The sequence below is a fragment of the Rhinolophus ferrumequinum genome, chromosome 8 (genome assembly GCF_004115265.2).
Source record: "Rhinolophus ferrumequinum isolate MPI-CBG mRhiFer1 chromosome 8, mRhiFer1_v1.p, whole genome shotgun sequence".
In the NCBI taxonomy this organism is placed as follows: domain Eukaryota; kingdom Metazoa; phylum Chordata; class Mammalia; order Chiroptera; family Rhinolophidae; genus Rhinolophus; species Rhinolophus ferrumequinum.
The window spans coordinates 21,024,763-21,039,879 of record NC_046291.1 but is presented as its reverse complement, the minus strand read 5'-3'; the positions used below and the strand labels follow the sequence as shown (position 1 = coordinate 21,039,879).

At 35.0% G+C, this 15,117-nt stretch overlaps 1 protein-coding gene across 13 annotated transcripts in view; it reads right to left on the bottom strand.

The window, feature by feature from the left end:
- Positions 1-4,430: 4,430 nt before the first annotated feature.
- IKZF2 (IKAROS family zinc finger 2) overlaps positions 4,431-15,117 on the bottom strand; it is a 151,600-nt gene continuing 140,913 nt past the window's right edge. For 12 of the 13 annotated variants that reach the window (XM_033112482.1, XM_033112480.1, XM_033112477.1 and 9 more), the window contains one exon: positions 4,431-12,769. In XM_033112482.1, the coding sequence (XP_032968373.1) occupies positions 12,045-12,769 (725 nt within the window). In that variant the 3' untranslated portion in view covers positions 4,431-12,044. The remainder of the gene's footprint in view (positions 12,770-15,117) is intronic. The other variant, XM_033112485.1, reaches the window with a different exon arrangement.

Below are 15,117 nucleotides of genomic sequence, written 5' to 3'. Positions count from 1 at the left end.
AGCATACTGTGCAGGCTGCTCGCGGAACTTGGAAGACATAATAAAATGACAACTTATCATTGCAAACACTTGGATATCATGGCCAGAGTTTCTAGCACTGATAACCTCATATTACTCATGATGAGTCAGCTCAAGGTTTTTAAATAGAAAGGAATCAAAAAAACAAAGTACAAATACTAGAAATTGTGTTCTACAATAAGGAAAGAAATGAGTATGTGGATAAGGATAAAGTGTTTTAGAAATGGGCAAAGAATTCTATCAATTATGAAGGAATTTAGGTAAACAATCAAAATCCACACTTATTTTAATTACGTTTAAAAATCAGTCTTTAGAAGATCTAGTTAGGCTAATTTACCCATTTTAAAAAAAAACTCAGCAGAAAAATTTTAATTCCAGGTTACTTTGCCCTGCTACTTAATGTATTTTCTCAGCCTTCCTGACCATGTCAATGAGTTAGTTCATTTGAGATCATTCTGTTTAAAAATTAGAACAAGCAAAACATACTTGGAAGGTTATGTTTGCTGAAACATTTCTTGTTGTCCACTACTTTGTAATATTTGCTGTCCTAGTCTGTTTGGGTTACTATAACAAAATGCCACAGACTAGGTAGCTTACAAAAACAAATTTATTTCTTACAGTTCTGGAGGCGGGAAGTCCAAGATCAAGTTGCCACCATGGTCAACATTCTGGTGAAGTTTCTCTTCCTGGTTCATAGTTGGCGTCTTCTAGCTATGTCCTCACATAATAGTGGAAGTGACGAGGGAACTCTGTGTGGTCTCCTTTATAAGAACATTAATCTCATTCATGAGGGCTCCATTCTTAGGACCTAATCACCTCCTGAAGGTCCCACTTCCTAAGACCTAAGATCAAATTGGCATTAAGATTTCAACATGTGAATTTTGGGGGTGGGGGCCGGCATACATTCAGACAATAGATTTGCCATCCCCCTGTATTAATGGGGCTTATCAATCAAATGCTAAATAAACTTCTTTAGAAAAGAAGTATGGGCTAAGTATATCTGGAATTAGATTGTACTTTTAGCTTTTTCACTTATGTGCGTTGTTTATGAACAAAATCACAACCAACCTGAACCTGTTTCTGTATCAATACAATAAAGTATCAGATACCCTACAATTCCCACGGGCATTTTGAGAGTACATTAGATAAAGCCAGTTAACGATTGTGTTGATTTGTAAAGTACTTGTAAAAAAGGGCATAAAATTCATATACGAGTACATTCTGGTTGCATTAGATTACTTATTTTGAAAGAGACTGTATTTCAAATTAGTTCATTAGAATCGTGACAGGGTGAAGAACAACAGATAGCAAATGGAACAACAGGTTATGTACAGAAGAGAGGGAAAGAGTTAAAAGGTCGATGTGGACACAGGTGAGGAAGGGGGTGAAAAACAAGCTGGAAAGAAATGTAGATGACTTACATGACATAATGAGAAAAAACAGGGAAAGAAGGAAAAAAAAATAGGGAAGAAGGCCCTGGACTCACTCCCTGGACTGGGATATTCCACCTTCAGTATATGCATCCCTTTTCACTGCTCTAATAGCTAAATGCCCTAGGTTCCCCCATCCCTACTTTTGAATGGGGAATGTTAGAGTTGGAAATTGATCCATCATTTACAAAAACTGCATGGGCCAGTCTGAAGTTTTTTAATCCACCAGACCAGAACTGAAATGTGGACCCATAGCACTGATATACTATGCACTTTATTCCGATTCCTCTTAGTTAAATTCTCCTACTTCTCCATCAGGGTATTTCACAAGGCACTTCCAGTACACACAGCAGATTCTCGTCCCACTCTCCATCGGTTGAGGTGAAATGACAACACTGAGTGACCCTGCCTCTTTAGTCATAGGCTTGCTTACCTAAGGCCTACTAGAGCCCAACACACCCACTTACCTTACTTCTTTTTTACATTTGGTTCTTCCTGGAGTATTTAAAAATCTTGCTTCTTTGCGTATGTTCCAATTGGTCAGATGATCAGGTTCATAAAGATCTTTTAATGGCTTTCTAGAAAAACAACTCAACCCCAATATGGGCAGTATTTTTTTTTTTAACTATTTTGAGGGATTTGTCCTGTGCCTGACAAAATTTCAAGTTGGTCTGATCCAAGACATATTCTAGGATTATAGAGTAATAGGAAGGAAAAAAGAAAAAAAGCTAATGTTTCTTTTTCTCAGACAGGGAGAGATATATAATTTTTTCCAGGATCTCCCCCTACTTTTGCCATTTTTATATGGGACTATGGACATTTTATCTTGTCAATTCCTCCTGTCTGCCTGTTAGGCTAGTTTATGAAAGATCCTCCCTCGTGTTTTGTGCCAAATCTGAGAAAAGAAGCAAAATTCAGTTTTACCATATTCCTCATTGGTACTTCTTACAAGTCAGAAAAAAAAATCACACTGGGAACTGTTAGTAGGGTTATTAACAAAACATGAGGTTTTGATGGAAGTTTAAGGGGTCCATCTTAGAACTCTAAAATGCTAAATGAACTGCAATCATTGGGTGGTTCATGCCACGGACAGCCCTTTGGCTTGAGCATATTTATAAAAAGTCTTACAATCACACCAAGATTTCAATTATTTATTTCCCTGACCCTGCTGCAATAGAAAAATTAAGAACATAGGACATGCTTTTTTAGAAAACTTTTTCATTTAACTCTTGTCACTATTATAAACCAGGACAATTTGTATTTTCTGATGATCTTGGAGGGATCTTGCACAAACTTAATTCTAGAGAGTACTTTATTAAGCTCAACCTTTTTTCCCCCTTGCCTTGCTACTTCATTTGTGCTTCTCCTCCAAAGTCAGGTTAGTATTTTGAAGTCAAGATGGTCAAGGAAGTAAAATTTCATTTGAATTTGTAGTATTTTTCATTCTATGTGGCATGTGGATGTGAAATTATTGGGACATGTGATAAAAATCCACGAAATTCTGTGAATACGTATTGATGAAGACAAACAAATTGCTCTCTCAAATGTGACGGTGGACTTTAAATTGGCATGGGGGATAAGCTAAAGCTAAATAAAATGAGTTGGCAATCATACGTGCCCTTTTACATTCTGGTTATGAAGATACTTGTAACAACAAAATTCTCGTGTTAAAGCAAACTTCATTTGTAAAATCTGAGATTATGACTCACACAGTGGTAGTATAACATGAAGCAGAACAGACGGCCACATTTTTGCCAATATCATTGAACAATCTCTATGATTTAATCTTTAATTTCATCTTGGTCTGACTCCTAAGAAATGCTGGTTTCTAATATGGTTATTGACCATTACTTAGATTGCTTGTGTTATTCACTGCGGACTTTGGAGCAAGTCACAAATTTCTTCCTTCAGGTCTCATTTTTTCTTTCTATAATCGGGATAAGCTCTGAAATATATACCTCTTAGATTTAAGGATAAAAGATACATATATATATATATATATATATATATATATATATATATATATAGTGTGTGTGTGTGTGTGTATACAAGGTGTGATAAAAACTATGGCAAATGTTTAAGTAAAAATATTTATTACAGTAAAAGACACATTGCCATTAATCCCCTCAGAATACTCCCCATCACTTCAAACACACTTATCCCATCGTTCTTGCCACTTTCTGGAGCAGTTCTGGAAGTCCTCTTTCATGAGGGTCTTTACTTCATCCTCCATCATGACAACATTCCGTGTCACACATCACTTCTGGTATGGCAATTTCTGTCAGATAAAAACTTTACAGTGTGTCCTCATCTACCTTATTCACTGAATCTAGCACCGTCCGACTTTTGGCTCTTCCCCGAAGTCAAAATGACCATGAAAGGTAAACGTTTTGAATCAATTCAGGACACTGATGCAGCCACCACAGTGCAACTAGAGGCACTCACAAAAGAGGACTTCCAGAACTGCTTCAGAAAGTGGCAAGAATGATGGGATACGTGTATTTGAAGTATGGGGGAGTATTTTGAGGAGGATGAATGGCAATGTGTTTTTTACTGTAATAAATTTTTTAAATTCAGACATTCACCATATTTTGTTATCATACCTCATATACGGAGGGTGCCAAAAAAAATGTATATACATTTTAAGAACAGAAAAAACTATTAAAATTGTAATAATATATACCGATAACAAAAGATAAATACAGGTAATGTGTATACATTTTTTTGGCACCCCCAGTAAATAATATAAACTGAAGAGAGATGTCATCCTTAACCAATCATGGAATACTTTGTTCTCTGCTCTGGTGGACTATATAGGAATAATGGAGATTACTGAAATCACATGTATCCACATCTCTGGGTCAGGAAGTGTGACACATACACATGGCGATGATAACTTAAACAAGCCAGATACTATTCAACAGTTTAATCTTCTGTATTTGGAACATGTTTGTGTACAGAATTTTCACCAGAAAGTTTTTATAGCAAACTTTTTATGTCAGAAGTTTATTTTATTGGTAAAATATTAAATAATATACAGAATTAAAAACTGCACTTACACTTCTGAGAAGAAATAAATCTTGGACAAATTATATGCTTGTTCCTGAGATTCCCTAAATTTATTCCAGTAGCTGTGCACTCAGACAGTACAAACCTTTATAATATAATCCTTTTCACAAAGTATTACAAAGTTTCTGCAGCTTTTTAGTTGTACACACATACACACACTCACACATGCATATACAACACTCATACACATATACACATACAAAGTACCCACATACATGCACAGAACATGTATGTGTGTACATTAAAAACAAAGAAAATACAAGTCCCATATTTTAGTCTGCAGTGTTAAAACTGTTTATCGGAGGTTTCCAAATTGGTAGATAGCAGAGTGACTTGTCACACAGCTGCAAAGACTGTTTCAGTATTTCCATAGTAGACCTCATTTTCTGAGGTATGATATTTGAGCCTTAAAAAAACTACATTACACTGAGCAAACCTGACATACAAGGTTTGGAATTTCAATTTTACATATATATTTATATATAATTCTTTTTTAAACAATAGTTTTTATTTTCCCAAATTATTAGTTTGAAAAAAATGAGGTTTACTGGTTTCACCTATTTTTTTTTTCTGCTAAAACTCAAAATATTCTAGAAACTGTCAAGCAATTAGTTTTTAAAGTAGTCTAATTACCTTTGGTATTGTTAAAGAAAAAAAAAGTCTAAAATGGCCAAGACACATACTGTACAAATGCAGTAACTGCCTTTAAGAGAAATGCCAAAGAAATGTTATCTTTTAACAAAATATGTATTTACATTACAGCAGTTTTACTATAGGGACACAGGTATAAAAAAAGAAAACCAACATACTACATATAAATATGTATGATACGAAAAATACTTCTTACTTAAATTTGTATGAAAACAGAAGTGCTCCAAATATTTCTTAAAAATTTTCTCCAATAAGTGATAGGTAAGTGTTTAAAATTGAGCTAAGTGCTTTGCTTTTATTTTAAAGTTCATTTTCAAAAGGAGAAAACTGAAATAAAAAAAATATTAGGTTCTTAATTTAAAACACTGAGCAAGGGTCTAAAAAGATAATTCAGTCTTTAAGAATTTTAACTTTAGGACACATTTCTCAGGCAAAAGATACTAATTTCAATGGAAATTTAGCCTAAATAAAAGTACCATATCAGACCAATGATTTCCACATTCTCTAATCTTCTAACTGTACAGTGTTTTTCTCTTTGCTTGTGTCCTTTAACATGCCATGATTTTCAAGGGTTTCTTTTCATCACTAACTGAAGAACAGGTTAGAAAACAAACAAACAAAAAATAACCATAGTTTTTAAGACTTCAATGAAAGTATTGCACTTGTACAGAAAGAAAAGAAAATTATCTTTTGAACTAACTAGCAGAGGCAATCATTCTGGGATTGCAAATAACACATGGTCTAAAAGGTCCAACTGTTAAGAGCAAATATGGAGCCTGGAGAGCCCCCTCCAAACCTGGAATAATATTATAGTAATGTTAAAGCATTTTCTCCCAACTGGGCGACAGTTAAGACTTTTTGCTGTAAATTTTTAACATCTTCCTAAATACTTTAAAAAAAAAAGTTTAATCTCTCATAATATACACTTTAGGAGGAAAACCAAATCAGAACACAAAATTTAACAAAAAGGAAGGCAAACATACCATATTATGATTACATAATCTCTGAAATCATATTTTAGGTACCCAATATTTGAAAGTGAAAGTAACATATGGGGTATATGCCTTACCATTTTTAATCCAACTACTTTTCTTTTTAATATAAAACTACACTTGAGTATAAAAATATGTCAGCAGATTATACAGCCAACACACAAAAAATTAAGACTTAAGAGACCCATGAATTGGAAAAGAGAGTTAATCTAATCTTCAAACGAGTAGGGGGGAAAAAAGAGGAAGAAAAAGAGAAGTCCGAAGACAACGATGGAAGGGACATGAACAGAGAGGAGAAAAGAGCACGGGGAGAGTAGACAAAATTTGAGAAGAGATAACAAAGAACTTTGTTAAAAAGAAAGGGAAGTGACTTATGTTCAAAATCTGAGTGCTTGACAGTCAATTTTTTTTATCACAGTTTCAGAAATTGAACTACTTTTAAAAAACAAACACAAAAGAAAACAAAAACAAAACCCAGAGTCCTTCCCTTGTTACAGTGTGTTCAATTTTAAAAATTCATTTCCAGTAAATTAAATTAGGTAGAATCCTGGTAAGTGCATAGTAGGGGATTCAGTGACTTCCACCCATTTGAGAAGCTTTTCTTACTCTGTCACTTGAGGTAATTTGAAGGGCCCAATTAACTGCAAACAGGCTTATCTGTACCTAGATGAAGTTATATGCTATACTTTGTGGCTTAGCAGAGGGCCTCTAAATTTTATATTTTATTCACAATAAAAAGGACATCTTAGAAAACTAGTCATTCACGTACCATTCTCTGTATGGGCAAAGGTGAATTCACAACAAATTCATACAGAAAATATACAAATGCAATGTTATGGGAGAAAAACCCATAAACAGAATTAGGAACTTATTTCTAAGAGTGCATGTGAAAAATATCCACAAACTTACAGTACAGCAAGAGAAAACTAAAAAGCTAGAAATAGAATGTTACATAAAAATCTTGTGGAAATTCCAAATTTTTAGGTTTCCGCAATAAATGTAAAAATATTGAAACTGTCATTATTTGGCCTAGCAGCGATACACTATGATAAAAAGAAACACTAGCATATCACAGCTTCTTGGTCATATGACATTTACTTTGTATAACAAGTAGCTATTGATTTTTTAAAAAAGCTGTCATAACCTAACACATCCATTGCAAGTAATACACAACCATGGTAGGAAACCATTTGAGACTACAATTTGGAGAACGCAATGTGATATGACTGTTCAGTTTTGTTTTGTTCAAGGAGAATTAATTACCTGCTTCTTTATATTATTCCTTAAAATATTAACCGATTAGAATACAGAGCTTCTCAACCTAGCACAACACTAGTCATTAGATCAAATTCCAAAACAATACTGAGTTTTACCAAAAATTCCACTAATAAAGCCTTCCATGATACGAGAACTTAAATTCTTCCTTAAAAACAAAACGAAAACATACCATAATGCAATTCACAGCTAAAATTTCCCTCTACCTCATGTTTTACCTCCATAATCTTGTAATGGTATTCAGAAATACTATCTAACTAAAATGATATTAAAATCTGATTTCAAAATTTCCTTTTACTTTACACAGATGAGCTGAAAGTCTGTATTGGAAATTCCTGTGACAGTTTTGCCCTAAGAACACAAAGATAAATTATATAGTACTCAATTTTAAGTGATTTTTAAAAATACATAACAAAAGTGTTGTAGGACTCCAACAGCTTATCAACACTCTCTCAATGCATTTTAAAAAGGCACCAATATAAAGAAATTTTCTAAGTATTTAATACATTAAATTCAGGATCTTAAGAGACCAGTTACTGTATATTTTAATTATTTTGCAGAAACTGGAGATTTAAAAATATTTCTAAGATAACTTTCATATATACAAACTTCAATTTCACCCCACTCTTTTTTTCCTTTGCATTTGGGGAATTTCTGTTTTAGAATAATCTTGATACAGATAGTACTTACTAATATATAAAATATAACTAAAGATGATCACAAATGTAACTTAACGCTTTTTATAAAATGAACAATTTAAAGTTAAAAAATAGCATAGTAGTACCTCTTATAATCTAAGTTCTGTCTTGAATCTAGGAGCATACAGTTTTTTATTTGTATTTTTACAGCCTGTTCAATTCTTTTTCTACTTTAAGGAATCATTTTAGAGATAGTATGAATTAACATTTGGAAAATAAGTAAAACATAATTTTCATCAAATGCCTCCGCTGATGTAAATTTTGTCAAACATTTATATAAAATATCATGACTTCACAGTGGGTTTTGTGAGGGGCGCAACTGAGACATAAAAACTATGAAAAAAATATCAAGCTCAGTAAAACATTTTCGTCTTTCTCCATGTGTCCACAAATACCAGTTGGTAATTATTCTTTTCTGTATCTTCCTATCCAAAAATAATCTGTGCTTCTTTCACTTTGGAGGTTATGTCAAATTGGCCAAAAATCCCTTCTTTTTTGATTGTTTAGATTTGTTCTGGAAGTAGTTAGTAAAGACACAAGGTCCAATAGTTGCAAATAGTCATAAAGACACACCAGTAACTTCTTTGATATTTCTTAATACATAATCTGGTAAAATGTGAACCCACAAAACTGCTCAGGTAGTAACAGCAGTTCACGCTCTCTCTGTCCTTACAAAACATCTGATCATGCTAATTCTTTTTATGAATATTCTTTAAAAGGATGCATGTGTATGTGTGTGCACAACTGCTTGTATATATGTAGAAAAAATAATCCCTACCTTATAGTCAAGGTCTAAATCCTGGTCTCTCATTCTCCCATTTTGTCTCTCCAGAAAATTCTCAATGGAATGTTTCAACAACTCGAAATTTCTTCCAATCTGCTTATTGGTCACTTTCACTGTTTAAAAAGCCAGATGAGAATGGCTTTTAAAGTGATTGACTGCTATCAGAGAAAGGCCGCACACTTCTCCAACAGGAGGTAGAGATAAAATTCTGGGCAAAATTAGGGCAAAGCAATGTGATGAATTTCTGAATTTTTGCCAGACTAGGAAATACAGAGGCTAACCCATTTCTATGCCCCTCAAATACTTTGTATTGTGAAATCTCACCTAAATAAACTGGGCATGTGACTGTTATATAAAACTTGATTTATTTGGTGTCCGACCCTCATGCTTATTTTTAGGTGCTCCCACCTTGCTTATTTCCTTTTGTGAAGAAGAGGCATGCAAATATAGCCATCTAGATTTTTCCAGAAAGTACTGTGTCCACAAAAATTCTTCCAAACCTATGCATTTGAATTGACCTTGTCCTCACTTGTCCCTGCCACACCCTGAACCATCTGTATCTCTTTCTGTTCCTCCTATCATGAGGCAAAGAAAGTACAAGTAGACACTTGTACCAGATATGCTCTCACAAATATTAAGTCTCTTCAATAAAACAGATTCCCAAAAAGATTAAATCAGAAAAGGAGAGTGCTTGAGTACTATCTGCATGGGGGTATACACAACTCTTTAGGTCCACCTAAATTCAGTTTTATCCCAGGGCAAGTAGGTACATGATTGTTCACACATTAAAAAAAAAAAAAAGCCAGCAGGAAGAAAATCCACAGCTAATGCCAAAAGCAATTCACACACAGCCAAAGTTATGAACACACTGACTACCATCCAAATGTTTCCTTAAATTGCTGTAAAATACAAAATCGCTGACCTTATTTACCTATTTCCAAAAGGAAAAATAAAATTCCAATTATTTATGAGTGGTTAGGGTGGATGTGGTGAGGGAATCTCAACGACATGCTTTACCTTTGAATAAATTGTATGTTCATAATGTACCAAGTCATGCAGGAAAAAAATGACAGTTGATAGTCTATTTAAAACATGTCACATCTCTGTTTTGGTGCATTCTTTTAGACTTAGAGAAATAGTTTGGATATTTCTCTAAAAATAATTATGACAGGGCTAGTAAAAGAGCTGAGTTGTAACCATTTTTGCTTAGTTCTGGCTGTGTTAGTGCTTAGAAATTGCTTAAATAAGCAGATGGTAAACTAGAAAATGAGTGAAGAGCCAGATTTGCTTATTTGTCCATAATTCTCTAGTCTTGATAATTTTCACATGATACTGTATTAAAAAACATAGTTTCAGCATCCTATTAAATTATTTTTTTAGAGTAGCTATCAATTACTGCTTAACAGAATTTCAGTATTCATAAATGGTTATCAGATCATCCAGTTACGTTCCTCTCCCCAAACACAAGCAGAGACTTCTGCCTCCAAGGATGTCCCTCAAAATGACTTGAATCAATTTCACTCGGTTCCTCCCCTCAAATGCTGTTGGACTGCAAAGAAAAATTAGAGCACCCATATAAATGAAATTAAAATCTGCACATGAAATATGGTAACATGTATGGATTACAAGGAGAGAATTTCTGTACTAAGGGCTTGAGATTCATTTCTGACAAGGACTCATAAGTAGCTGAATGTTTTTGAGACGGAAAAATGTGCAGGATATAGTCACTTTTGCTTGGGAGTTCCACTGCATTTTGTACTCCACAAAGGGTAAAAATAAGCTGTGTTTCCTGTTTTCTCTACAGTCCAATGTATAGGTAACAAAGAAGTCCCCTTTTCTTGCACCAGAAGTGGTAAATGTTAGTACTGAAGAAATACTAGAATAAATAGCCCTAGTTCCATAAACTTAAGGGGTTCAAGTTACCACATTCAGATCAAATTAGCGATTGCTCTGAGGAGAGTTTGAAAGAAATAGCCTATAGTAACATTTTTAAGACCTTCCACTGGAAGAGTAAAAGATGAATGGACTACGGACAGAACACTGGGTGGTCACAGCTTGAAAAAAACAGTGAAAAGAGAAATACCAGAAAAGGGATTTCTGAGTGTGTCCCCGCCCCCCAACTGGTAGCCTAATTATATTTTTCTGCTGACTGGTTAACACTGGTTAAATGCTGATAAAGTGGCAATCGTAAGCATACTTTTAGAAACAAATACGTATACTATGAGACCATCACATTACAACGTTAAAAGAAAACTTCCCAAATTTATGAAAAGAAGAGGTCCCTTCTGGACACTGACTGCCTGTAAGCCGCTCTTAGACCATATGTTATTCTGAAAACTAGATGAAAATACTAGTCATTAAAGGTGTTAAAAGTAAGGCTGCCAGGGTGTCTATAAAATGCCAGTCATCAAAACTACGGAAAAACAGTGCTTAAGTTTAGAAAAATAAGATCATAGGACCTCAGATGTATTGTAGGTGTCCTTAACTACCTGTAGTTTAAAAATTTTGCTATATGGTACAGTGTATAACATACTGGATTATAAATTCCATAGGGGAAGTAAACATAGAACCCACAACAACGACCCATCCAAGGAGTTATCACTGAAAATAAAGATGAATTTTTGTTCCATGATCTCTAGAGGGGAAAAAAAAAAAAAAGTTTAAATTTTGAAACAAATTCTTCTTTGAAGCATTCAATTACTTAGACCATTTTAAACTGTGAAAGTCTTACCCATAAAACTCCTGCCTTCAATCATAATCCTGAACATCAGTGGCAAATCAGAATCTCTTAGGTGAATCTATATGAATCAAGTGATTTTTTTTTTTCAAAAGCATGATATACCTTATATCTATGCATGGCAGAAATTAACTGCTCTTAAAATTCCCACAAAATAAACAAGCCAACTTATCAAGAAACAATATCCCCTGTCCCTTCTCTCTTCTGTTTCTTACTTATTTTAATTAGGCAGAGCAAAGACACTGCGTCCACAAAATAAGATTAATGACAGTAATAATATTAAAAAAAAAAAAGATATGTCAACATCTTAGGGAAGGTGGGATTGTAAGTGCAGTATTTCTTCATGTGCAGTTTGTTACTTCATAGGGGTCCCCTTTGGAATGAAAAGGCCTAGTGGAATGTGTGCTCCCCTCGAACAATGTGTGATGAAAACTCATAACGGTCCTGGCTTCTGTAGCCACAGATGTTGCATTCCAGTGGGTCCCGGTAGCCATGGCAACCCATGTGAATGGTGTACATGACATGGTCTAGGAAAAGGACTCGGCAGTGCTCACACTTGAAGGCTCGAATCTGTTCTCCTTCTCCATTGAAGACTTTGTAGATGTCCTTCAGAGAGCCCTTAGGAGCCTTGGTGGCATCCAAAGCCTTCACATCCTCCTTCATGTAAGCTGGGCTTTGTTTCCTCTTGGGATTTAAGGCAGGGTTTCCTTGGTAGGACTGGTGGTCATCATGGCTGCTTTCTGAGTCAGTAGAATCCAGGCAGCTATTGCTGGGAGAGGCCTCTCTTTCCTGGGGTCGACTCTTTGGTCTGATGAGAGAGATAGGGCCATCCATGTTGTTTTCATGACTATCAGAGGTTTCCCTGCTAATGGGTCTTTCTATCCTATTTGGATGATAGACCTGAGAATAAGCTGAGCTTATCACTGGGGCCACCTCAGCGATTGTGCTTGGCGGGTGCTGCATCAGAGGGTGAAGGGCCTCAGCTCCAAGGTAGGTGATTGCATTGTTGATGGCTTGGTCCATCATATGAGACTGCATCAGCTCAGCCTCCTTCTCATATGTTAAGTTCATGTCCAAGTGAATGTCTGGGTAGCTGAATCGCATGAGCTTTTCCCCTGAAAGAGAGAGGGGAAGAAAAGTAAAAAGGGAAGGAAAGGATACAACAAAATTAATGGCTGGATTAAAAAATATAAAAGTACAACGCTAACTCATCAAATCCATTTTCCATAATATGGTAATCTTATTCTTTGGATCAAGTATTTGGGCTCTTTAATTCTGCTGAGACTCACAAACCTGCAAACTCTAAACCTGCAAAGAGGATTAGTAATAAAAATTTCACAAGCCATTTGCACTTGTTCTAATGCCATCATGAAAATGCATCCAGCCTGAAAGGTATGATTGAGTGTGTTATCTTATTTTCATTACCTATTAAAATTTCCACTTGTCTAGACATCAGCAGCTATCGGAGAAAGAAAAAAATACCAGGTGAAAATAAGTCAGAGACTATGTTTGTTGTTGCATATGTTAAATATCAGTGACCAAGCCACAAAGATCATAAAGGTGAGAATAATCTGGTTATAACATCTGTCACCTCACTGTTGTGTAGGGTTACTTTGGCTGATTTAGCTGCTGCATTAGAAATAGTTACAGGGCCAATATATGTCATTCTGGAGAGCTCAAAAAAGTCACTATTAAAATACTGCTAAAAGTTGTATTGTCTGATAAACTGAATGAAATTTGGGGCTACTTAAAAAAGAGGAGCTACTTCCAAAAGACTTATAAACTTGGGAAATACTGTTTTGTTGTTTTGTTTCTTAAAAAGGATAATTATTCGTTTTTACATCACACCTTTCTTATTTAGACATAAATGGTGTGTAGACCCATTGTCAGTTTTCTGTACTTTTTCTTGATTGGAAGACGATGTTTGTAGTTTTCCCTTTAATATTTACTTCAACAAATTTTATTTTAGTATTTGACTGCGACATAATATCTAACATTAACTATAAGAGAGTTTGGTGCATAAGACAGGAGAAGTAATTTTAATTTTTCTCCTTCAAATATCGCCAACTTTGGACAGAATATTTTATCTTCTTAAATTTCTGCTACTAAAACAATATAGCCTCCTACTAATTACCTAGTTATTCTGATAGGTAAATCTTACAGATAAATGCTTCTTAAAAATACATGTGGTCTTCTTATAAATGTTTAGTATGTTGTTGCAGACGGATTTCTGACTCGTAATGTTGATAGGAAATATTGATCCACAGAACTGCATTTTGGAAAAGCACTTTCAGGTAGCTAGTGTTATCTCAAGTTTGAAGAAAGGTCCCCAAAGTGAGATCAGGGTAACGATCAGAGCAATGAAAATGGAAGAAAAAAAATGAGAAATTATCTCATGGTATCCAATTTAAGACATTGCAATGTCACAAGTTTAAAAGTTAAGCTACACAAATCTAATCTATATTCTCAAAGAGTTTACAGTTTAGAGGGAGTGACAGCAATTTAGGGATCATTTATAATACGTGTGATATGTGCTATGTGGTCAAATATGAGGGATACATATCTCTTGCTAGGGGAGTAAACGAAGACTTCTTGAAAAAAGTGGCATCAGCAATACAAATATGATGGCAAATATTAGCCAAGTAAAGAAACGTGGGGATGGAGCAGCTAGTAAAAAGGCTCAGAGGCGACAGGGCATTACTTATACTTCAAAATGGCTGAGTATGAAAATAGATGAGAAAGGTGGAATCATACAATTTAGGTCTCATTCAACCGCTAAGGAATTTAAATTTTATCCCAAGAGCAATAAGCACAGAAAGGACTAAACAGGAAAGTGATTTCACTAGATATTTAATTAGCAAGATTGTCTAGGAAGTTGTTGCTAGAGACCATGGTGGCCTGAACTAGTATAATGGCAGCGGAAGTGGAGAAAATTCAATGGAATGGAGAGAAATGTAGAAAATGAAGTTGTTAAGGGTTGGTGATTATTTAGATATAGAGAATGAGAAAGAGAAAGAAGTTAAGCATGAAGTCCTGGTTTCTGGCCCTGGAAACTTAGTGGATGGCAAGGAGATAGAAAAGTTGATAAATTCGGGTTGGGAAAACTATGAGTAAGAGTCATGTCCAGTAGGTACTGAGGTACAGTCTCTAACTCGAGAGAGAGAGAGAGATGTGGGCTTGAGATGTAGAGATGAGAGTCATCAGTTGGTTGAAAGTAACTTCAGAAACCACAGGAATAGATATCACTCATGAATAGTTAAAGTGTGAAGAAGAGAAGGTCAATAATAGAAACTGAACGAAAACCAATATTTTTATGCCTGCCCATAGACCAGGGCAAGTGGGATTCCTGCACTGGGCCCTATGTTTAGAGAGCTTGCGCTTTGCTCCTCATGGAACGACGAATGTGCAGGAGCAAGGGAATGTATCTACCTGGAGCCCCCTCCCTAGACCATATTCTAGCCAC